Here is a 25,561-nt window from a genome sequence, read left to right as displayed (position 1 = left end):
CTTGTCGAATAAGAAACACTCTTTGTCCGTTGGAAAATGTCTGGCTACGGTGTGCCCTTATGAATACAACCCACCCCATGCGCCCACCTTACCGCAGGGAGGTGGACACAGGGAGATCGATGGGAAATTAACCATCCTAACTGGAACATTTTATCAATTTGATCACCCCCCTTTCACCCAAGAAATCCCATCTATCCCACTCCGCCCTCCCTGTCACCGCTGCAACACCACACACATCTTCATTTAGAGAAAGCCTGATTCATCGCCACGAATATGGTTAAAATAGGTTGCCGGAGCGATTAGGCAACACTAAAAACAGAAATTCATTACCATGCATAAGCTACTGTAATTAACAAACAATGTGTTATTAATGATTGCAATCAGAGAGAAGAGACAGAGACATGGTGTCTCAGTCACTTATAGTTTTGTGGTTATTTGGAGAGAAGGGTTTTTAGCTCTGGGATTATTAAGCCTTTGTTGTGGGCAGGTTATAAATGGTTTAGATCATTAAGACCCTTGCCTCCAACAGACAGTCTAGCTAACAACCCTGCCAACTAGGGTTTTTCAGGCTTTGGTCCAGCTCAGTACGAACACACCCAATGTAGCGTATGAAGGGCTTCGATTATGGAATTAGGTGTGTTAGTACTGGGCTAGAACAAAAGCCTGCACATCTTCCCCTTGCTATACTTGTTCCCAACCTGCTAGAGCAAAATTGTTTTGTTACAGTCTAATTCTGTGCAAAATGCTTAAGTTGAATAATACCACAGCTGTCCAGTGCCCTCTTTACATACCGCACGGATGAGTGATATATTACTGGCTCTTTATGTGTAGGGCACTAAAAACCAAGCCAGGGGAAAATGTAGTTTCCTCTGTTCAGGCTTTAAAGATCTTATCACTCCTCTATCATCGGTTGTGAGAGCTGTTGTTGTTTGTACTATTCTAAGACAGTGGAGCCAATTACCACAGCTCTTTTGTAAGCGTACCTCCCCCTACGAGAGGTAAACAGCTCTTTGTGAAGAATAAGTATATAAAAGACTGTGTGACTTGTAAATAATCAAGTTCCTCCCCGGTATATCTGGAGAGTAAAATTCATTGCAATTGCTTGAATAAACATTTAAAAACTGGAAAATTAGCTCTGCCTGATCCTTGGAACAAGCTTTTCCTCAACACACCCGTCTGTCTCAGTCTGTCAACCTGCTATTCCTGATGTGTGTGATCTCCAGCCTGCTGCTGGTCCCAGATCAGTTCACAGGAACCTATTATCACACTCTACCATACATCACACTGTTAGGAGGCCTATTAAAACAGCCTCAGCACCGCAATGGGGACCAGAGAGAAACTATTTTTAAAGAACCACATCTCCTCACCGTTTTTCTGCTTTCTGATCCGAAGAGCTGCTTTCAACTGGCACATCGCAGCCAGCGGAGCTGCTACCATCAATTTGTTCATTTTCTGTCATTTTCTGTTTCCTATATTTTTAGATTCCTGTCCAAAGGTAGCTACATCTGTTTTTAAAATAGTGAGACTATTTCTGTTGGCCCTCAGTACCTTTTACGCCCTTCAGTGTTGTGTAATCTAGCTTTGGCTATGTCAACTGAAGTTTGTGTTGAGGAATTAAACATATGGATAGGATGAGCTTTACTCAACGATTTATATATCAACTAGAGGACTGTGTTGACTAGAGCCACCATGCAGCCATCTTAGCACTCCCCCATCATTGTAAAAACCTATTTTGGAAGCTATAGAAATGCATTTATTAATGTCTATATTAGTCTTTGCCACATGTATTCTATTTCCATACACCTTACATACTTTTAAATTATATATTATGTGAGCTAAGCATAAACAGTTTTGTGAAATAGTATCAGCAATTCAAGGTTTATATAGGTATTCGGACTATGATGAAGATCAGATCAAATTCTGTGACTAATTTATGCAGAAATCCAATTAATTCCAAAGGGATCACATATTTCTTCTTGCCACTGTATATAATTGGTTTTACTGATTACAAAATAAACTGTGGATAAGTGGATAACAGAAGGGGACTGTTCAACTCAGTCTCGGTCCACCAAATCCTTTCAATCAGAGCCTCTAGATAATAGAACAACCTTTCAACCAGTGTGAGAGAATACCTTGGCTAGCATCAAAGCAAACCCGAAGAAAAAAAATGGTTGGACACACATTTGTTTACATCCCCGTGAGTGAGCATCTCTCTTTTGCCAAGATAATCCATCCACCTGACATGTGTGGCATATCAAGAAGCTGATTAAACCGCATGATCGTTACACACCTTGTGCTGGGGGACAATAAAAAAAAAGCTGCTCTAAAAATGTGCAGTTTCGTCACACAACACAATGCCACAAATGTCTCATGTTTTGTGGGACCGTGAAATTGGCACGCTGGACTGCTGGAATGTCCACCAGAGGTGTTGCCAGAAAATTGAATGTTAATTTCTCTACCATAAGCCAGCTCCCAACATCGCTTTAGAGATTTTGGCAGTACGGCCAACTGGCCTCACAAATGCAGACCTCGTGTAAGGCATTGTTGGCGAGCGGTTTGCTGATGTCAACGTTGTGAACAGAGTGATTGTGATGTGTACGACAGCGTGTTCGCACCGCCATTGAAGAAGAGTGGGAAAACATTCCACTGGCAACAATCAACAGCCTGATCAACTCTATAGGAAGGAGATGTGTCGCGCAGCTTGAGTCAAATGGTGGTTACACCAGATACTGACTGGTTTTCTGATCCACACTCATACCTTTTTTTAAGGTATCTGTGACCAACAGATGCACATGTGTATTCCCAGTCATGTGGAATCCATATATTAGGGCCTAATTTCTTCATTTAAATTGACTGATTTCATTATATGAACTGTAACTCAGTAAAATGGTTGAAATTGTTGCGTTTATATTTTTGTTCAATATATATATATATATATATATATATATATATATATATATATATATATATATATATATATATTAATAGTGTGTTATATTGTTGTGATGTATTAATGTTTGTTTTCTGCCCAGATGAAAATTTGCTATCTAGCTTAATCAGGTGCAATAGCATGTTTACATGGTCTCTGACAAATAATAAATAGATAATGAATAGGATGTTGCCATCAGAGGAGAGAATACAGAATGCAGAGAATACAGAATGGAGAGAATGGTGAGAATAAAACCTGCGTGTTTCTGTCAGGATCTAGGATCAATGGAGACACTCAAGTTTTTTAATCCTGTATCTCTTGACACATTCATGAAAATAGTCATGGCCTCTAAACCGTCAAGCTGCATACTGGATCCCATTCCAAATAAACTATGGAAAGATCTACTTCCTGTGCTTGGCCCACCTATGTTGAACATAATAAATGTCTCCCTATCCACCGGATGTGGACCAAACTCACTAAAAGGTGGCAGTAATAAAGCCTCTGAAAAAGCCCAACCTTGACCCGTAAAAATGTTTTAAAAATAAATAAATAAATAAATAACGTCCAATATTGAATCTCCCATTCCTCTCAAGAATTTTAGAAAAAGCTGTTGCACAGCAACTCACTGCCTTCCTGAAGAGAAATAATGTAAACAAAATGCTTCAGTCTGGTTTTAGACCCCATCATAGCACTGAGACTGCCCTTGTGATGTGGAAAATTAACTTTTAATGGCGTCAGAGCAAGGCTCTGCATCTGTCCTCATGCTCCTAGACCTTAAGTGCTGCGATTACCACATTATTTTGGAGAGATTAGAAACCCAAATTGGTCTACATCAGGGGTGTCAAAGTCAAATGGACGGAGGGCCAAATAAAAAATGTAGCTACAAGCCGAGGGCCGGACTGTTCGAATGTTCATTGAAAATTTTTTAAATGACGCATATAGTCTAGTGAACCTAATTGAACCTACTGAAAACCTAACAAATATATTCCAATATGATCAGATAAATAAAGCAATATTTTCTTATGGCTCTGTCAGTAATCTTTAATTTTCAACAGACACAAAAGACAAATTTCCTTTATATAAAAATCCCCATAACATGAACATTAAATGAAAGAAACCGGTATTCAAGGCACCATCAGTAGCCTATATTTTCTATTTTAGCAAAAGTGGGCTAAATTTACTTCAAAGAAAAAAACAATAATAGCAATTTTCTATCATCCACTCAACTGAAATATTTTAAAAATATAATTGGATTGAAATACAATAAAATAAAGTGCAAAAATCTATTAATCAAAAACAACACTTTGTTTAAGGAGAAGTAACATGCAGTGAAAACAAATATTAAACTTTAACTTTTAAACTTGAACTGAGTAAAAACTCTAAATATGTGATTGCACAGTAATGTTCACTTGTTTGAGGTTGAGGGTGATACTTGGTGGTGTCCCATCTTTTCCACAAGTTCATCAATGTTCGGGGTAAGGCTCTGAGCTGAGGAAATCCTCAGAATTGAGTGGAGGTGTTCAGCAGTAAGTCGACTTCTGTGTGATGTTTTGTTCAAGTTCATCAAAGAAAACAGTTGTTCACACAGGTATGTGCTGCCAAACATAGACAACGTTTGAGCAGCCTGGATGCGCAGCTGGGGCATTGTGTCGGGAGGAAACGGGCGAACTCCGCAGCACCCACTGCCGCATATTTTGCCCTCAGTGCATCATTGCATTGGAGGTCAATCAACTCCATTTGGAGGTTTGGTGGTGAGCTTTCCACGTCAACAGCAAATGGGTTACCGAGCAGTTCCAACCTGCTTTTTTGTGCTTCAAAGTCAGCAAATCGGCGTCGAAAGTCAGCGGCAAGCATACCTATTTTATCAGCCAACTGTGCGCTCGGGAACGCACTGGTAGAGAGCTTCTCTTTCATGGTCTGGCAGCTGGGAAAGTGGCTCAAATTTTCTTTCCGCATCTGCGTCTCCCACAGAGTCAGTTTGGTTTTAAATGCCTTCACTGTACTGTACATATCAGAGATGACACGATCCCGACCCTGCAGCTGCAAGTTCATTGCATTCAGATGACTCGTAATGTCACACAGAAAAGCCATTTCACACAGAAACATTTCGTCTCGGAGTTGTGTTGTCTTTCCCTTTGCTGTCCAAGAACAGACAAATCTCCTCACGAAGCTCGAAACATCTTTGAAGCACCTTTCCCTGGCTTAGCCATCGCACCTCTGTGTGATAAGGCAAATCACCATGATCCGTTTCTAACTCCGTCAGAAATGCCTTGAACTGGCGGTGATTCAAACCTTTGGCTCTGATAAAGTTAACTGTGCGCGTGATGATGCTCATTACATGCTCCATTTTCAAGGCTTTACCGCACAACGCTTCCTGGTGTATGATACAATGATAAGCTGTCAGCTCACCTGTCGCGTTTTCCTCTTGCATCTTTTCCCGTATCTTCGCCACCAGTCCGCTCCTGTGTCCACACATCGCAGGTGCTCCGTCGGTTGTCAAACCCACAAGTTTTTCCCAAGGCAGCTCCATCTCATTTACACATCTTGACACCTCTTCATACAAATCATGCCCCGTAGTTGTGCCATGCATAGGACGTAAAGCCAAAAACTCCTCTGTCACGCTTAGGCTGGAGTCCACTCCGCGGATGAAAATTGACAACTGGGCAATGTCAGAAATGTCGGTGCTCTCATCCACAGCCAAGGAATATGCAATGAAATCTTTTCCCTTTTTCACAAGCTGCTCTTTTAGATTGATGGACAACTGGTCTACTCTCTCGGCAATGGTGTTTCTGCTCAGACTCACATTTAAAAAGAGTTGCCTTTTTTCTGGGCAAACTTCGTCACAAACTTTAATCATGCAGTTTTTGATGAAATCCCCCTCCGTAAATGGCCGGGCTGATTTAGCGATCTCTTCTGCCAAAATAAAACTGGCCTTGACAGCAGCCTGGCCTTGTGATTTGGCTTTTTTGAACAGAGCCTGTCGAGATTTGAGGCCTCGTTTAATTCCTCTGCCTTTTGTAGCCTTTGTTCCATGTCCATATTCTTGTTTTTGTCCGCGTGTTTCGTTTCATAATGTCGTCTCAGATTATACTCTTTCAGTACCGCCACACTTTCTCCACACAGAAGACACACAGGTTTTCCAGCTACCTCCGTGAACAAATACTCCGACTCCCACCTTGTTTGAAACCCCGGTTCTCAGTGTCCACCTTCCGTTTTGCCATTTTTGATGGGTATCTGAAAGTTAATTTTACTGTGATGCTGACAACTGCTGTGCCAATAAATATTGAAATGAAGCAGCCTACTGCTCGGTGCGTCACCGTTGCATTGTGGGAAATGTAGTATTGGTGCGTGTAAAAGATCTGCGGGCTGCCGGCTTGCTGCGGTCTGCGGGCCGGTTCTAATAATAAATCAAGATCATCCCAGGGGCCGTAAAAAACCTTCTCGCGGGCCGGATGTGGCCCGCGGGCCTTGACTCTGACATATGTGGTCTACATGGACAAGTTCTAGCCTGGTTTAGATCTTGTCTGTCAGTAAGATATCAGTTTGTCTCTGTGGATGGTTTGTCCTCTGACAAATCAATTGTACGTTTCGGCGTTCCTCAAGGTTCTGTTTTAGGACCACTATTGTTTTCACAATATATTCTACCTCACGGTGATGTCTTTCAGAAACACAATGCCAACTTTCACTGCTATGCGGACGACACACTTCGATGAAACATGTTGAAGCCCCAAAATTGCCTACCCTGGAAGCCTGTGTTTCAGACATAAGGAAATGGATGGCGGCAAATGTTTTACTTTTAAACTTGGACAAAACAGAGATGCTAGTTCTAGGTCCGAAGAAACAAATTCATCTGACAATTAATCTTGATGGTTGTACAGTCGTCTCAAATAAAACTGTGAAAGATCCCGGCGTTACTCTGGACCCTGATCTCTCTATTGACAAAAATATCAATAATATTTCAAGGACAGCTTTTTCCCATCTTCGTATCATTGCAAAAATCTGAAACATTTTGTCCAAAAATTACGCAGAAAAGATAATCCATGATTTTGTCACTTCTAGATTAGACCACTGCAATGCTGTACTCTCTGGCTACCTGGACAAAGCATTAAATAAACTTCAGTTAGTGCTAAACACGGCTGCTAGAATCTTGACGAGAACCAAAGAAATGTATCATATGTGCTAGCCTCTCTCCACTGGCTTCCTGTTAAGGCTAGGGCTAGGTTTTTACTGCTAACCTACAAAGCATTACATGGGCTTGCTCCTACCCATCTCTCCGATTTGGTCATGCTGTACATATCTACACATATGCAACATTCTCAAGACGCAGGCCTCCTTATTGTCTCTGGAATTCCTAAGCAAACAGCTGGAGGTAGAGCTTTCTCCTATCTCCATTTTTATGGAATGGTCTGCCTTTCCATGTGAGAGACACAGACTCGGTCTTTAACTTCTTTGGGACTGGGGGTCAGTATTGAGTAGCTAGGATAATAAGGTTCCCAGAGTAAACTGCCTGCTACTCAGGCCCAAAAGCTAGGATATGCATATAATTAGTATATTTGGATAGAAAACACTCTGTAGTTTCTAAAACTGTTTGAATGATAGCTGAGAGCTGAGAGGTAGCTGCGTTCCATTGCATTTCTAAAGACAAAGGAATTCTCCGGTTGGAACATTATTGAAGATTTATGATAAAAACATCCTAAAGATTGATTCTATACATCGTTTGACATGTTTCTATGAACTGTAATAGAACTTTTTGGACATTTTGTCTGAACAAGTGATCGCGCATTATGCATTTGGATTACTGGGCTGAACGAAAAAGGAGGAATTTGAAATCTGACACAGCGGTTGTATTAAGGAGAAGTTTATCTATATTTCCATGCTTAACACTTGTATCTTTTATCAATGTTTATTATGAGTATTTCTGTAATTTGATGTGGCTCTCTGCACTTTCACCAGATGTTTGTTTGAGACAATGCATTTCTGATAATAACGCACCGATTTCAAATTAGATTTTTGGACATAAAAGATAACTTTATCGAACAAAACACACATTTATTGTGTAACATGAAGTCCTGTGAGTGCCATCTGATAAAGATCATCAAAGGTTAGTGATTAATTTAATGAGTCCTCTCCTTGGCTGGAAAATGGCGGTATGGTTTTCTGTGACTTGGTGCTGACCTAACATAATCGTTTGGTGTGCTTTCGCCGTAAAGCCTATTTGAAATTGGACTCTGTGGCTGGATTTACAAGAAGTTTATCTTTAAAATGGTGTAAAATACTTGTATGTTTGAGGAATTTTATTTATGGGATTTCTGTTGTTTTGAATTTGGTGCCATGCAATTTCACTGGCTGTTGGCGAGGTGGGACGCTACAGTCCCACATATCCCAGAGAGGTTAAGTCTTTACTGATGACTCATCTCTTCAGTAGGTCCTATGTTTGGGTGTAGTCTTGCCCAGAGGTGCAAAGGTGAACGGCAAGGCACTGGAGTGAAAGATTGACAAACCGCCCTTGCTGTCTCTGCCTGGCCGGCTCCCCTCTCTCCACTGGGATTCTCTGCCTCTGACCCTATTACGGGTGCTGAGTCAATGGCTTACTAGTGCGCTTCCATGCTGTCCCTAGGAGGGGTGCATCACTTGAGTGGGTTGAGTCACAGACGTGATCTTCCTGTCCGGTTTCGTGACCCCTCGAGCTCGTACAGTGGAGGAGATCTCCGTGGGCTATACTCAGCCTTGTCTCGGGGTAGTAATTTTGTGGTCTGATGATATCTCTCTAGTGGTGTGGGGGCTGTGCTATGGCAAAGTGGGTGCCGTTATAACATGCCTGGTTGGCCCTATCCGGGGGTATCGAATGGGGCCACAGTGACCCCTGACCCACTCCTGTCTCAGCCTCCAGTATCTATGGTGCAATAGTCTATGTGCCGGGTCAGTCTGTTATATCTGGTGTAATTCTCCTGTCTTATCTGGTGTCCTGTGTGAATTTAACTCCCCCCGCCCCCGGAGGACCTGAGCCCGAAGATCATGCCTCAGGACTACCTGGCCAGATGACTCCTGGCTGTCCCCAGTCCACTTGATCATGCTGCTGCTCCAGTTTCAACTGCTCTGCCTGCAGCTATGGAACCCTGACATGTTCACCGGACGAGCTACCGGACCTGCTGTTTTCGACTCTCCCTCTCTACCGCACCTGCTGTCTCGACCTCTGAATGCTCGGCTATGAAAAGCCCACTGACATTTACTCCTGAGGTGCTGACCCGTTGCACCCTCTACAACCACTGTGATTATTATTTGACCCTGCTGGTCATCTATGAACATTTGAACATCTTGAAGAACGATCTGGCCTTAATGGCCATGTAACACCAGGCTGGGTTTCTGCATAGCACTTTGGGACAATACAATAGTCAACCGTACCTGTTTGTACTCTCCTATGATGGAACCGTTCTTCTTTATCTCAGACTCTGATTTGTCCAGCTCCCGTCTACACATCTCTTTCAGCTGTAGACAGACAGGCACACCAACTTGATATCACATGCATTATGAATAACTTCACCTCTAACCTAAAACATAAGGACTTCATCTCAGTCAGGACAGGAGTCAACTGTCCTTGGGCCTGTAAAGTGCGTATAGTAGTGACACACTCAAGGAGTAACACACACACACACACACACACACACACACACACACACACACACACACACACACACACACACACACACACACACACACACACACACACACACACACACACACACACACACACACAGAGTAGAAAAGATGTAATCATCAAGAGGACATCAGCGAAGGACAGTGGCAATGGCAGATGCCCCCTGAGACAGTTGTACAAGTAAGTGAGAAATACAGTAGGCCCTGTGCTAGATGATAAGTCATGTCCTTGGAACACAGACCACGGCCACAGTACATGGGGGAGCCCACCATCCCCCTGTCTTAAAGAGACGGACAAAAAGAGAGAGAGAATACTGCTTTCCCACCAAGGTGCATGAACAGAAAAGTAATCTGATGATGGAAAAAATATTCAGCAATACTCCGGAGGACAATGGCAGTTCACTTCAAAATAATTAGTTATCGATCAATCCAACACATTCACTTCCATTGTCAGTGAACTTCTATTGTCCTTCCAAGACAGCAATATTATTTTCAGACAGAGACAGCCAGCCAGATGAACAGACAAACGGACGAAGAGACAAACAGAGACAGCCAGACAGACAGACCTGCGCAGACTCCTCCTCTAACCGCCTCTTCTCGTCCTCCGAATCCACCAGCTTCTGTTTGGTCATCAACAGCTCCTTGTTCAGAGCGTCTGCTTTCTCCTCAGCCTGAGGGACAGTTGCACACATGGATACAGTGACAAGGTCAACTGACAATAGCTAATACCAAATGACAACAACAAACCTATCGGAGGTAAAAACATTTTTTTTTTAATTAAAAATGGATTTGACAGCTAAATGGGTTTTGGATAACAGAAAACGTACGAGTGCACACACGCACGCCCACGTTTACATACTTGCACAAGTCTAAGAAACTTAATTTTGGGATGATGTGTCAGCCTTACGTTGTCCAGGTCCTTGCGCAGGGCGATCTTGCTGCTGACCAGTTCATGGGCCAGGTCATCATTCTCCTGCTCCAGACGCATGTTAGCCTCCTGGAGACGACGGTTCTCCCTCTACAGGACACAAGGAAAGGGCAGAAGAGGAAAGTAGGAGTGGGTAGGTGAAGGAGAGAGTGAGAGGAACAAGTGGAAAGATTGGGAGAGGAGACGAGAGAGAGAGAGAGTGGAGAAAGGAAAGAGTGAGTGAGTGAGTGAGTGAGTGAGTGGAAAGAATGGAGAATAGCGAGAGAGAGAAGCCTGTTGCCGGGCTGCACTATTGAAGATCCTCCGATCTTCTTCCTGTTTCTCTCAACTCGTGACATATATAATGTTTAACTATGCTTGTAAATAACAACCTTTGAGAATAAGCCTAGATTAAAAATTGACCTGGCTGCCGTACACAAATTCCCCTCCAGACATTCCTGGCATTACAACTACGTAATGGATAATGAGGCTTTGCACAAGTAGATGTTTGTGTGCACAGCCCACTTAAGAGACTAACTCAACTCCTTCACGCCAATGCTGTGTGACTCTACCGATAGCTACTTTGAGGACAAATGTACTTTCTATCCCTGTGATATGTGGCTGCCCCCACCCAGCGATCTTCAGATGAATGCACCAACTGTAACCCGCTCTGGGTACGAGCGTCTGCTAAATGACTCAAATGGAAAACATGCATAGTACCTCGTATCTCTCAATGGGAGCTTCCTGCTGTTCCTGCTGCTCTCTCATGGCGTGGTACTCCTTCTCGTACTTCTTCAGCTTCTTCTGACTGATCTGTAGAGACAGGGACAGACAGACGCACTGTTACTGGACCACGTCTACAGTAGGTCTACAGTACACAACAAGGAGGTAAGGGTGAGGGCATTGCGAGTGCTGTGGGGGCTCCCCATAGCCTGGTTACAGCTCCAGGCAATAGGGTGTCTCTGATGGCTAGTACTATGGCTAGTACTACCGTTCAAAAGTTTGGGGTCACTTTTAAATGTCCTTGTTTTTGAAAGGAAAGCACATTCTTTTGTCCATTAAAATAACATAAAATTCATCAGAAATACAGTGTACATGTTGTAAATTACTATTGTAGCTGGAAACGGCAGATCTTTTAAAGAATATCTACATAGGCCCATTATCAGCAACCATCAGTCCTTTGTTCCAATGGCACGTTGGTCACTTGTGTGTCTTAATTATTTCATCAAACAGTGTGCTTAAAGCATCAGACAAGCTCAGTGCATATAGTTGATTTGATTAAAACACACAAGACCTGTCTATAATATGGAAAAATACATGTCAAAAAAGGACCAAAGAGAGAACAGATGACTCTCTGTCGATAATAACTAAATAGGAATTTACTGATAAAACAAACCTGCATATTTGTCAAGAACGAGTTACTCGTTGGTTATGCTGCATGTACAGCACTTCAATAATAACCATGAACAACCATGCTTCTGTCTGTGTGATTATCAACAGCTCTTTCAAAAAGCCCTGCCTTTCACTTCTCTCCACTGCTGCCCTTGTACAAAGAGCAGCAGTTTCTCAAAGCACACTCAGCATGTTGTCATCAGCATGTAGGGGGCATAAATACTGTATGCGGCTACGACCCACAGTACAGAACCGGGTCTGTTGTGGAGGAGCAGGTCCATAATGGTCCCAGTGATGACTGCAGATTCAGCTATTCAGGATACACTGGCTTCACTACACCACTGACACACCTGCTATGCTATGAGGGCTTAGTAGCTACTGGTTACGTTCTAGAACAGCACAGCCTACATGAGTTTGAATGCTAGCCTTTCGTATATTAAAGTGAGAGTGAGTGAGTGAGTGAGTGAGTGAGTGAGTGAGTGAGTGAGTGAGTGAGTGAGTGAGTGTACATGCATATGTTGCACAGTGAGGTTGAGCCAGACCAGACACGGTGTGAGAAAGTTAAGAGTGTTGAGGGCAGGAAGTGCCCCCATCCAGTCAGATCCCCAATCTGTCCCAGTCTGACAGCTGTTGTCAGAGCAACCATCCGAGCAGAAGAGGAACACTGGGTCGTGTCACTGACAACACAGCGCATCTCTGCTGACTGAACAACAACGGAACAGAACTGTACTCACCGGGGTCACTGACACACCCTATGACATGATGAGACTATTGTCACTTACTCGATTCGACACGGCAGCCCCAGAAATGTCCATGAGGCTATTTTTACAGAATTGTGCAGATAAAATAACTGCATGCACACGAGGGTGTCCGTCAGTTTCCTTGCGCATGTTATCATTATACAAAGCGTGACGGAAATTAGCATACTGTACCCACATACACATGATCAACTCGAAGGGCCAAACAGCAGTTGAAACAACAGTGTAGACCCCGCCACTGTTTTGGTAAAAAAAGATTGGGCTGGAGATAAGCAATCACTCGCAAATTCATAGACAAAGCTATGAATGCAGGGTCTGACCAAAATTATAGTTTTAACTATGTTTTTGAGGCTATACAGTGTTTGTTTATGTTTGCTTTGTTCACAAACATTGGAGTAAAACAATCTTATATTGTGGGTTCTGATGGGGTACGTCAGTTAAACTAAGCTCATGAGGCATTTACAGGTTATATTCTTCAAGAATCATTCCTTTAGGAGTCCAAAAATGGATGTAACAACTGCTAATTGCCCCTTTAAAAAGGCCAAAAATGTCAACCTATGCAGTCAGTGAGCGAGTGGGGGAAAGCAGTATGACCCCGGTGTGCCCTCTCTCCTCCACTGTGTATGTGCGTGTTTGAGGCTGTGTGTGTGTGTGTTTCACTATGTATGCACTATGCAAAGTATGTGTGTGGGTGTGTACTGCCTGTAAACAGTGGCTGTGCTAAATACTGAGTGTGGTCACTTTAGTAAATAGGCCTCTCCCTCTTACTAAAAGCCACAGCAGATCGCTGGAAGGAAACAGCTGGTTTAGCTTGAGCTATGAAAACTCCCTCAAGCCTAAAGAATTGAATCGGAGCACAGTCATATCTGGCTTCTGTAAAGTGGTTTGTACAGAGAAAAGTGTTGGGCAGAGCAGGGTGGTTAATGCTGGTAAGAGGGGGAGAGGAGAGGTCCCTGATGATGCCGCCAGGCTCTGGGCTGAACTCTGACAGAATTTGTGACACCCTGAGAGAGGGTGTGAGGGAGGGTGGGTGGGTGTGGCTGTGTCTCTCACCAGGAGAACCTTGCCTGTTCTTTAGCCCTTAAGATCCTAATCCTGCTCTACGACTAACTTTCAGATGACCAGCCCTGGGTGACCAGACCTGTCAAAAAAAGGTCAGAGGTCATAGAGTGCATGACCTTAAGCCTGACCCCATGCCCTACCTTATAAAAGATGTGACAAGAGAGGTCGACCTGTTCTAAAGCCTGTCTGAATCAGAGGACAAGGACGCAGGTAATCTCCAACCTAGTGTACTGTAGGTGTTACGTAATGCAGTTTAGGATAAGCCAACCCCTTTTGAGAAAAATGGTTTTAGATACAAAATACATATGTAAAGGGATTAAAAAAATATATTCTTAAGCATAGACCAGACTTACCTTCTAGGTCAGGACAGAGAACAGGTATGTCGTTTTGGATTAGCAGATACTTCTGACAATTATTTCAGATGATTTTAGATACAGTCCGTTTCCAAATATTTCGATACATATCCATATAGGATGTAAATACTTCACTTCTGACTTTCTTAGGCCAGGAGAGAGCTCAGGCCATAAGGTTATGAAGGTGTACTGTAGCTGTCAGTTTCTATTGCAGCTCAACACTGCCTCTGACTGGTTATTTAAAATGCCAGAGGAAGTGTGGTATATTGTTCTTATGCACTATGCACTGCGGAGTGTCTGGACACAGCCCTTAGCCCTTGTATATTGGACATATACCACAAAGCCCAGTGGTGTCTTAGTTCTATTATCAACTGGTTACCAAAGCAGACGATTGGTTAAAACCGCATCCCAGCTGGTGTCTATTCCACATTACCACCAGCTAAATCTATGACATTAAAATGGATATTTACTCTGCCCCATCTGACTGTGCAATCTACTGTCTCATCAGCCCAGCCAGGCAATTTATAAACTTGATCTCCACTATAAAAAGCATCTAGACATTATCTCACATTTCTTTTAGACTAATATTTAGTTTCCAACAGCAGAGATTTCTATAAACCTAGATGTCTGTCTCCATTGTTTCAATATTACGATTTTATCTCCAGCTGTCCCATAGTAATGAACATGTCGGAATGAGACACAGGCAGGCAGGCAGCTTCACTCAGCCAGGCGAAATCATGAATCAGCATCATTTTATTATGGCTATATACAAAGAACTATCAATAGAAAACAGGTCAAACGAAAGGAAATGCAGCTAGTTCAGTTTGAAGTGACTGTGTTCGCTAGCTCTTCTGAACAACTGTGTCCTGACGAGAGAGCACATGTTCTACCCCAGGTGAAATCGTGCATCATTAGCTCATTGTTATGGATGTATTCAAATAAATGTCACTAGAAAACAGCTTAAACAAACGCAAATGCAGCTACGTTGCTGTTATTCTGGCTACAATGTTTGACGTGATCTGTGATATGCTGTGGCTTTTGTAAGAGGGAGAGAGACCTAATACTATAGTGTCACAACTTGTGGACTTGTTTACGTGATGCTGTGCAGTTTGTTGCTAATGTTACGTAGCTACCTGCCAACTTCACGGTTTTTACTTTTTAATTACTGTTTTATATTTAATTGTTTTCCCTAACTCTACTTTTTTAATTCAAATGTTTCTCCCTGGACTCTTTATCTGGACATGGTTCTATAGGATCCTCCACCAGCCGAAGCTAAGTAGTAACATTAACATGATGCCTTCTCATTCGCTGTACTCATAATATACAGAAAAACGATCGCCTTATGGTGAGGAAAGAGAAAGGTGGTGGGAGGCTTCGGCGTCTCAGACCCCGTAAGGGCCCTTACGGGGTCTGAGACGCCGAAGCCTCCCACCATTAGCTCTGACAAATTGAAAACCCTCAGCATGGACGACTCCATTACCCGCAGTATTAGACTTAATAAGATTCATCCAGCGATCATACACAGTTAACGTCGGTAGCACTTTTTATTTTACCAAGTCAGTTAAGAACAAATTCTTATTTTCAATGACGGCCTAGGAACAGTAGGTTAACTGCCTGTTCAGGGGCAGAACGACAGATTCTGCCCCTACTGATTTATCAGCTCAGGGATTTGAACTTGCAACCTTTTGGTTACTAGTCCAACTCTCTAACCACTAGGCTACCCTGCCGCCCCCTGGTTAAGGCTACTCTGAAGATGGTGCTGGCTAAGGCTAAAACTGGATGGATGAAACGTCCAGGAAGCCTTACTGCGTGACTGTGATTCAGCACTGTGTTGGGGACAATCAACTTGGCACTCTATGGGGGGAAAAAATGCAACTTCGTGGAAGGTTAGTGCTGCTACTACGCCATGCAGAGCGGCGCACACCTTCCACGGCGTGCATTATTTTCCATAGAACGCATAGCCCCTCGTTGCTGATCCCTTACATAGTGCTGAATCACAGTCATGCAGTACTGAAGGCTTCCTGGTCCTTCCATCCATCAGCTTAAAACTATCTTTATTGGAGTATCTCAAATGCTCCATTACAATAAAGCCCAAATGTAATAGAGGTCATCACTAACTTGCTAGTAGAAAAGAGAGCCACATTTGCATCCTGTTAACTTCATACAACTTTTCTTTAGCTTGTGAAGGAGACCAAATTGCGTCTGAACTCTCTTAAGGTTGAGGTGATTCCACTACAGTAGCCTGCCTCCCTTATCAACACACAAACTGAAGACCAAACAAGGCAACAGCAAACATCAAACTACCACTTGCACTAATAAAATCATGTGATTTTGTATAGCGTTTATAAATACAATGTGATTGTGTGCATTTTACAGTGACTATTTCCTACCGTTTATGCTTTATAATGCCGACCGACGTGCTTTCTGTGGTCACTTTTTTAAAAACATTTTCATGACACTCAAATGAATGTAAAACATTTCCAATTAATAAACATTTCTGGGATCCAGCTCTTTTCAATAATTGCCATCAAAACGTTAGTACTTTCCCGATATTTAATTTAGGAATGTTGCAGTGCAATCAGCTGTGTGAGGAGTTGTGAGTTCTTGCCACCCGACAGTTGACATTCAGCTGATAAACGACATAGGCCTAGCTCATGAACAGCTTCGGGAATTAGTCCAATTTTTTAAAACAATTATAGGCTATAGACCTAGACTACTGAAAAGCATTATTACAATATTCAAGTGACTTGTATAGGCTAAATAATGTTAATGTCTTGACAAGCAGGAATTGATGGGCTTCTCGCCTCCGCGAGGACACAGGACATGAGGGGCTCACTCCGAGATGGAGGGAAGGCTTTGACATTCTTGCATCAGCTTGGAAACAGCTGGTTGATAACAAGTGGGAAGCGTCAGACTTCGGGATGATTGTGAACGATTAAATGAATACAAGTATATATTTTGGGGGAAAATGTACTGGGTCAAGCGGCCATATGGAAGCTTGATTAACTGGCCCGGTGAGCTCGGCAGATGTTGCCTGGCCAGCGGGCATCCCTGAATGTCGAGTCTCTATCAGGAAGCTGCAGGCCAATATGGCGACCGGGAGAATTAGGTGTGTCGAAAGGACTACGTTTATGGAAAGCGAATCAGCTAATTGGGCAGAATTGTTGCCACTCAAGAATGGTTTGCGTGGCTGATTGGTGCTGCACACGAATCGATAAACCGGTGTTGTGCCGGAACCCCCCCTTCTAATTTCCTTTAATTTTGTGACGAGAGTTAAATAGTTTCTGTGGCCCACATCAGAGTCAAATACTTTATATAGAACAAATTTCACGTAGGCAACCGAAACAAATAATTAATGTGTGCTATATTAAATATAGAGGAGGGAGTCAAACGTTGGCAAGCAATAAACATTTCAGAACAACTATGGCTGAATTATTATCCTTACACTTTCAAAAATGCTAGTCGAATAAGACATGGGAGAGATGACACATTTTGGCAAAGAGATTTATTTATATACTTAATTACTTATTTATATACAAAATTCAGTAGCGGATTTAGGTACGGGCGAAATGGGGAGCATCTTGCCGCCCCCGGGTGCGGACGCTGAAGGTGGGAATCGCCCAGGGCGTCATACAAGTTAGAACCGCTACATACACTTGAAACAAATAGTCAAACCGAAAACTGCAGACAAAAATGCTTTCTGCTACTAACATCAGTGAAATGTAGACTAGACTGACAACGGAGTGAAGAGCAGAAATCTAAACAAGCAAACAAGTCGCAGCAATGAAAAATGTGAATGGGGGATTCTGTCAGGGGGGAGATTTTCGGCACACCGGCAACCAGTCCACCGCTGTTGTTTCGACGTGCCCGCTGACAACTGAGATATAGCCGGCGGTAGCTAATTTCCCCCCTCCCTCCCATGATTTTATTTCAAGTAGTATAGCAGCCAGCCTACACAATAAAACAAATATTTATAACCATATAGATGTCACCTTAATACAAACCGCCTACTCAATGGGGAGAGTACGAATGGCAACAACACCGGGACACACTGCCTTTCGCTCCCGCTTGCTCAGCACTACTGACCAGCAACGGCGTGGGAAGTATAGCCCCATAGTAGTCTGTATCGGGGTGACAGCCAAAGTAATCAAACGCATAATGTAACAGTACACACATCACTGTAGCTCAAATTTACGGTAGTCGCGTGGTAAGAAACGGGGGGGAAAAAACGCAGCTCCATCAAAACCTTCTAACCTACCCACCTAATTGTCGATGCTATGCGCACAGCCAAACAACGGAAGTGATGGATTCGAATTCCGCAGAGCGCCAGTGGCAAACTAGCCAGAGTAAATGATTTGAAAGAGTACATTTAGACTATAAAAGTCGAGCTATACCTACTAATTGGCTAGTTCTGTTGTGATCACGTTAGTTGTGTCAGCCATCCACCAAGCCAACAACTATAGTGATAAACGACACTACGTAACTATGAAACGTTGGTGAGCCTCTACACTAGAGGAACATTTATCGTTCTACAGTCCAACACCTGGCAATCAACTGATCAACGCATCCTATAAATGAATAAGGTGGTAGGTAACACGAGACCATTCATGAGGTCTCTAACGCACTGGTTCCGACCATTCAGTGCTTTCAGGGTGTGTTCATTGTCATAGTGACAACTGCAAACAATACTTCAATGTACAATGTAGGCTTAATGAAAAATAATATTGTAACTTGTATTTAAATGTAGCAATTCAACAACAACCACAGTTTAGCCTGTCATTGCCTCATTGCTCAAGTGGTTTGCAAGTGATTTCCATTTTTCTAATGGTTTTAAATTCCTTATTGTTCACTGTGCTCATCTCTGTATGTCCTGTGCAACTATTTGCAATGCATTGGTAACAGTGTTATCATAACCGGCCAAAAGCGATAACACCAATGCACTTTCTCGCCTTAACTTTCCCCGGCATTAATTTGCTATGCTGTAGGCCTGTTTAACATTCAACAATTAGCAAGAGCAAGTCTGCTTCTTTCCCCAAATAGGCAAGTAGGCCTAGAATAAAACATGATGTAAAAAAAAAAAATGTCCTATAGCTTTTTCCTGGTATTTCACAAGAAGAGGAATGGCCAACTTGCGTAGCCTATAGCTTGCCCGTTGCGCACGGGAACAGCTGGAAGAGAGAGGGCGAGTGATGTGTAGCTAAAGTAAGAACCTAAATATTCGCTAGATATTAGGCCATTCATTTGCTAAATATTAGGGCTGTAGGCTAAATATTTACTCCTCAAAGTGAAAGAAAAAAATCAATGAAAAGAGATTATGAAATGGCAGATCTGTGATGATCTGGGCCAACCAGAGTGATTCGGTAAATGGCGGATATCCATGGCAAGACGCATCATTCACCCAAGTTTCGTCAAAATCCCCCCTTCCCCCATTTCATCATGGGGGACAATTAAGTGACTGAATTAACCATAGTAAATTCAAACTAAGGAGAAAACGTCATGGTGGAGATAGCCAGGGTAGGATCAAAATGGCGGCAGTAGTGTCCACGGACAGTTAGTCTGGATACGCAGGATTTTAGGCAGTGAATAATGCAGTACCTTCATGCTGCAGGCCAGTTCCATAAGTTTCTTAGCGTTCTCCTCTGAGCGGTAGCGTTTGGGAACCGGGACTCGGAAGAACTTGAGCGCCCCCTCAAAGTCAGTCGCCAGCAGGTCCTCTCGCGAGGTCTAGAAGAGGAGAGGAGGGACACGGTGAGACAGAGAGAGACTTTTCCAGCCCAGAACCCCCTCACAGGAAAACCCTCTGTAACATTACTGCTGCCAAGAGCACAGCAGGAACGGTGTGAGAAGAACGGCGTGTGTGTGTATGTGAGTAGAATGAAATCGAAGCCTTGGCTCCAAGTCTAAGCTTGCGATGCGCCCCTGTGGTAACACAGCCTCGTGGCTGGCGGTTTGTGTGCGCGTGTGTAGGTCTCCACAGAGGCAGCAACTCACCTTCAGGAGAGCCAGAGCCACATTGAAGATCACACTGATGCCCTGAGCGAGACAGAATAAAGACTGTTACTGAACAGAGCAGAGGTAAGCGGGGAGAGGAGAGGCACGTGGGAGACTAGAAAGAAACAGAGGAGAGGGTTGGTAGAGAGACAGAATGTAGAGGAATTTGAGAGTAGAAAGATAGTGGGAGAGGGTTAGGGGAAGACAGAAAAAGGGGGATTGAGTCCAGAAAGAGAGAAAGGAAGTGGGGGTAGAAACACAGAATTAGAAGGGTAAATGGAGGAAGAGGTCCAGATGGGGCAAGGTCTATGTGGAACATGTAGGGTGAGGATTAGAGGTCAGGATTAGGGAGAGGGATGAGAGGGTTAGGGAGGGCGGTGAGGGTTAGGGGTGAGGGTTAGGGAGAGATGTGAGGGTTAGGGGTCAGGGTGGGGGTTAGGGAGAGGGTTGAGGGGCGAGGTGAGAGTTAGGGAGGCGTGAGGTTAGGGGTCAGGATTAGGGAGAGCGGTGAGGTTTAGGGAGAACGGTGAGGGTTATGGAAAGGGGTGAGGATTATGGAGAGGGGTGAAGGTTAGGGAGAAGGGTGAGGGTTAGGGAGATAGGTAAGGAAGAGGGGTGAGGTTTAGGGAGAAGGGTGAGGGAGATGGGTAAGGACGAAGGGTGAATGTTATGGTTAGAGAGAGAGTTGAGGGTTAAGGAGGTTTAGGAAGAGGGGAGAGGGTTAGGGAGAGAGGTGATGGAGAAAGGTGAGGGTTAGGGGTTCAGAAGAGGGGTTAGGGTTGAGGGAGAGGAGTGAGGGTGATGAAGAAGAGTGAGGGTTAGGGGTGAGGGTTACGGAGAGGGGAACGAGGATTAGGGAGAGGGGAACGAGGGTTAGGGAGGGGAACGAGGGTTAGGGAGGGGGGAGGGGAACGAGGGTTAGGGAGGGGAACGAGGGTTAGGGAGGGGGAGGGGAACGAGGGTTAGGGAGGGGGGAGGGGAACGAGGGTTAGGGAGGGGAACAAGGGTTAGGAATGGGGCGAGGGTTAGGGAGAGAGCAGAGTGTATCGGGCTAGAGGGAGATAGATAGATACCTCACAGAGAAGCAGGTCTATGATGTGGAACACCATGTAGAGGGGGAACTTGGCTGTGAAGAGCGTGAGGAACCACTGAGAGGCGTACATATGAGCCTCCAGACCCACGTTCAGGAAGTGGTTATACAAGTCTGGGATGTACTCCTGTTAGAGACAGAAAGAAACCGTTACCCGAAAGTAAGCATCAACAGCAGCAGTGTACTCCTGATACAGAGAGAGAGACAGAGAGAGACAGAGAGAGACAGAGAGAGAGACAGAGACAGAGACAGAGACAGAGAGAGAGAGAGAGAGAGAGAGAGACAGACAGAGAGAGAGACAGACAGAGAGAGAGACAGCGAGCGAGAGCGAGAGAGAGAGAGCAGAACAATTACTACAGTAACAGTAGGTAGAGAAACACAGAGAGTATCACACATTTGTTACATTTCAGTCACTTATCCAGAGCGACTTACAGTATTGAGTGGATAAATGTTTTACTTTAGCCCGTACTGGTCCCCCCGTGGGAATCGAACCCACAACTCGCCATTCTCCACCAACTGAGCCTACACGGGACTCAGCATGCACGCACGTCATCTCACCTGCATGAGTCGCTCCAGCTGGAAGAACTTGCAGTGTAGATCCTCAAAGTTCTGCTTGAAGAGCTCCCTGAGTCCATAGTCAAACATGATCTTGACCAGGACACTAAAGGCCTGCTCCTCAGGCATCTAGACAGGGGTACAGAGAGAGAGAGAGTAAATACAGTAGGTACATCAGCAATCACAAGCACACACTGTACGGGACCCACTGGTTGATGCTTATTTATAAAACCCTCTTAGGCCTCACTCCCCCCTATGTTGGGTTCCCGAGTGGCGCAGCGGTCTAACGCACTGCATCTCAGTGCTAGAGGTGACACTACAGACCCTGGTTCGATTCCAGGCTGTATCACAACCGGCCATGATTGGGAGTCCCATAGGGCGGCCGTCATTGTAAATAAGAATTTGTTCATAATTGACTTGCCTAGTTAAAAAAAAGTTTTGCAACTCTGAGATACCTACAGTACGTACTGTAGCCCTCATCCTCCACATACAAAACCCCTTCTGCCAGTCACATTCTGTTAAAGGTCCCCAAAGAGCACACATCCCTGGGTCGCTCATCTTTTCAGTTCGCTGCAGCTCGCGACTGGAACGAGCTGCAACAAACACTCAAACTGGACAGTTTTATGTCCATCTCTTCATTCAAAGACTCAATCATGGACACTCTTACTGACAGTTGTGGCTGCTTCGCGTGATGCATTGTCGTCTATGCCTTCTTGCTGCTGTCGTCTGTGCCCAAAAAATGTGTGTACCCTGTGCTGCTGCCATGTTGTGTTGCTACCATGCTGTGTTGTCATGTGTTGCTGCCATGCTATGTTGTCATCTGAGGTCTCTCTTTATGTAGTGTTGTGGTGTCTTTTGTTGTGATGTCTGTTTTGTCCTGTATATATATATTTTTATCCCCCGTCCCCGCAGGAGGCCTTTTGCCTTTTGGTAGGCCGTTATTGTGAATAAGAATTTGTTCTGAACCGACTTGCCTCGTTAAATAATGTTGAAATTAAACACTGGGCTGGGACATATCTGCATCAATGTTTACTGTCCTACACATCTATCTAATTGGAACAGTACTTAAACAATGCATCAGATCTGACTTCATACATCAAAAACCTTTCGTTTAGGTTAAAAAGAAGAGGCATCTCTTGATGTCTGACTTGTTCACCATAGGCCATCTAGGTACTTAGCCTGAAAGTTCATGTCTCCCTGAAATAATAACAGGACCGTGCAGTTCACCGTCTATGCACTAGGCGTCAGTGTTTTAAATCAGAGAGCGCTCTGGCACTTGTGATGGCTGAGATGGAGGGATGAGACATCTGCCCTGAACCTCCTCTAGCCTAGAGCACTCCATCACAGAACTGAGCCCGTGAGGAGAGAGGGAAGGAGGGAGAGAGGGAGAGAGAGAGAGATACCGCATGTCTCGATCAGCTCCCAGCTCTGCTGTTGCCATGTGTAACTCACGTGCAGCAGCAACACCGCAGCCAGGAAAGACTGCCCCTGGCAGTAGCCAATCTCCTCATCATACACTGAGTAGGCCTGGGGAGGAGAGAGGAGCACAACGCGCAACGTTAGAGACGGGGTTGTTAGTGCTATTGTAAAGTACATTCTCTGTATTACAATAAAAGAATAACAACATGGTAATTCATCAGTTGCTTTCATCCAAAGAGCGCACGCCGTACAGAACTGTCAACATTGACAGTGACGCATTAAGACGCCGAAATCAAACCCAGCGAGCCATTGGATCCACTTACAACTCTCCGAAGAATTACCATTGGTCGTATCGGACGACATAATAAACTCCCTGAACTCTGAATGGAGATCGAGAGAGAGAGAGAGAGAGAGAGAGAGAGGGAGAGGGAGGTCTGAGCAGTAGCCTTCTAAGTTACTTTGTAAACCCTGTTATAATGATGAGCTGTCCGGCTGAAACAGTCAATGCTGAAACGCAGCGGTACAACAGATATGGATCAAACGTACAGGGAGAGCAGACGCACACACACACACACACACACACACACACACACACACACACACACACACACACACACACACAACTTTCTAGCAGTCACAGAGAATCGAGAGTGGACCCAGTCAACCATACAGAAACACGGCTTCTTTGTCAACGTTCAATGATGGATCGAGACCCCCTGGCCAGGAGAGAAGACTCCAACCAAAACATGGACTCAGTTGAATCATTTTTGGGAACCCGGGCCTCAGTTGATCCTTTTGAAATTGTTAGCCCCGCTGACACACTTCCGTAATTAGTATCTGAATCAAAAAACCAAACTTTTCCCGTCAATAATAATACTGTGTCGATGGCGGAGTGCTTACTGCTCATTGGCTGGTAGCTACAGCTTTTTTTGGCTCCCGTTTTTGCTTTTCTTCGCTACATATTCCAGCCAATCTTTGAGCAGTTGTGGGACCGTCCCCCTCCTAGTAATGTGTTGTAATGCAATTTGTACGATTCTGAAGCGAGGCCATTTCCCCCTTGGGGATAATTCATCTTTCTTCTTCTCCTACTCCTCCCTCCTCTCCTCACCTTGCAGATCTTGTAGAGTGAGTCTTGGCCGTCTCCTCCAGTGTCCTTGAAATAGTCGTGAGCTGGGAAAGTCCTGTTGATGTCTCTGGTGATGGCACTGTCCTGGGGAGACTCCTGGGAGGGTCAGACAAGGGAAAAGGGGAGCAAAAGAGGGAACCAGAGAAAGGAAACAGTCAGCGAAGTCCATAAAGTTACATTTAGATTGGATGTTCCCCTGGAGTTCTATCTTCCCCAATTAACCACGGACTCTGTACATAAAGTCCAGTAAGGAATCCAACCAGCTGAAGATATCAGACCAGTCAACAGACTATTCTGCCCTGGCTCCACCAGGGGACAGTGTTCTATGGTAAATGCAGCCTCTCAGTTCGTCTCTCTGGGAGAGGAGATTGAGGATGGGAGGGGAGAGGAAAGGCCACTGAACACAGCATACAGTGGGGCCCGGAATAAAGGGGCCTGGATCCCTTGATAAAGATGAGTAAAAAATACTATAAAATAAATAACACTATGCAAAACAAAACAAAAAACAAAACAAAAATGCGATATATTTTATACTGATACAATTGCTCAGAGAAAGAGATTTTGCTTAACAAATTTCAATTTAAAAAAGGGATAAGGATCAAGATAATAGGATCCCCTATTTTAAATCAATACTCCAGCACCACCCCTTTGACAAGATAACGCCACTGCGCCTTTTTCTCAAATGTTTTATTAGATTGGGATCGTAGGAGGGATCTAAGACCATTCCTCCACACAGAATCTTTCCAGATCCTTGATATCCTTTGTCTACTCTTACGGACTTCCCCTCTTCAATTCAAACCACAGGTTTTGAAATGGGGTTCAAGTCCGGAGACTTGTGGTCAATGAACCATTTCTTTGTAGATTTTCGATGTGTGCTTGGGGTTATCTTGCAGGAAGATCCCCTTGCAGCTGAGTTTCGCCCAATGGTCTCCCAGCCCGCTTTTGATGATTCCTCGCCCCTATCGTGTTCAGTTAAGAGGTACCATGAGAAGGAATGACAAAGTACCTAATATGTATTCTGTACCATTGACTGGCACGCTCAGCCTGTCTCTCGGGGTCTCTCCAGTGACTGGCGCGTTGTCTCGAGGACAGTGCATTGTTTTTCAGGCAGGTTTGGCTGCCGCAGTGGCACAAAGAGCTAAATAACTTTTAGAACGGTGTTGCTCCCGGACAAATCTATTTACAGAGGGAAAGTTAATGCAAATAACTTTATTGAAAGTATGTTTGATAAGAAATACTATGATGTGGGGGGAAAAAAAGAGATGAAATGACACAGACAGGGGTGTAAATGGATCCCATCCTCTCAGCTCAGCTCCGGTGACCAG

General features: G+C 44.1%; 2 protein-coding genes across 11 annotated transcripts in view; both read right to left on the bottom strand.

Annotated features, from left to right (window-relative positions):
* The window catches only part of sh2d3ca (SH2 domain containing 3Ca), a 304,863-nt gene extending 293,365 nt beyond the window's left edge, over positions 1-11,498 (bottom strand). Inside the window, exon 1 of the mRNA XM_052525971.1 lies at positions 11,482-11,498. The gene's annotated coding sequence lies outside the window, so the exon portion shown is untranslated. The remainder of the gene's footprint in view (positions 1-11,481) is intronic.
* Positions 1-25,561, bottom strand: part of LOC118387911 (rab GTPase-activating protein 1) — a 137,555-nt gene that overhangs the window by 7,551 nt on the left and 104,443 nt on the right. For all 10 annotated transcript variants that reach the window (XM_052525957.1, XM_052525959.1, XM_052525958.1 and 7 more), the window contains 10 exons: positions 24,219-24,332; positions 23,144-23,218; positions 21,695-21,820; positions 21,120-21,263; positions 20,047-20,088; positions 19,651-19,779; positions 11,211-11,303; positions 10,491-10,601; positions 10,150-10,254; positions 9,332-9,415 (listed from right to left, as the gene is read on the bottom strand). In XM_052525957.1, coding sequence (XP_052381917.1) covers positions 9,332-9,415; positions 10,150-10,254; positions 10,491-10,601; positions 11,211-11,303; positions 19,651-19,779; positions 20,047-20,088; positions 21,120-21,263; positions 21,695-21,820; positions 23,144-23,218; positions 24,219-24,332 — 1,023 coding nt within the window. The remainder of the gene's footprint in view (positions 1-9,331; positions 9,416-10,149; positions 10,255-10,490; positions 10,602-11,210; positions 11,304-19,650; positions 19,780-20,046; positions 20,089-21,119; positions 21,264-21,694; positions 21,821-23,143; positions 23,219-24,218; positions 24,333-25,561) is intronic.

The sequence above is a fragment of the Oncorhynchus keta genome, chromosome 9 (genome assembly GCF_023373465.1).
Source record: "Oncorhynchus keta strain PuntledgeMale-10-30-2019 chromosome 9, Oket_V2, whole genome shotgun sequence".
In the NCBI taxonomy this organism is placed as follows: Eukaryota; Metazoa; Chordata; class Actinopteri; order Salmoniformes; family Salmonidae; genus Oncorhynchus; species Oncorhynchus keta.
This window is presented reverse-complemented; position numbering and strand designations above follow the sequence as displayed.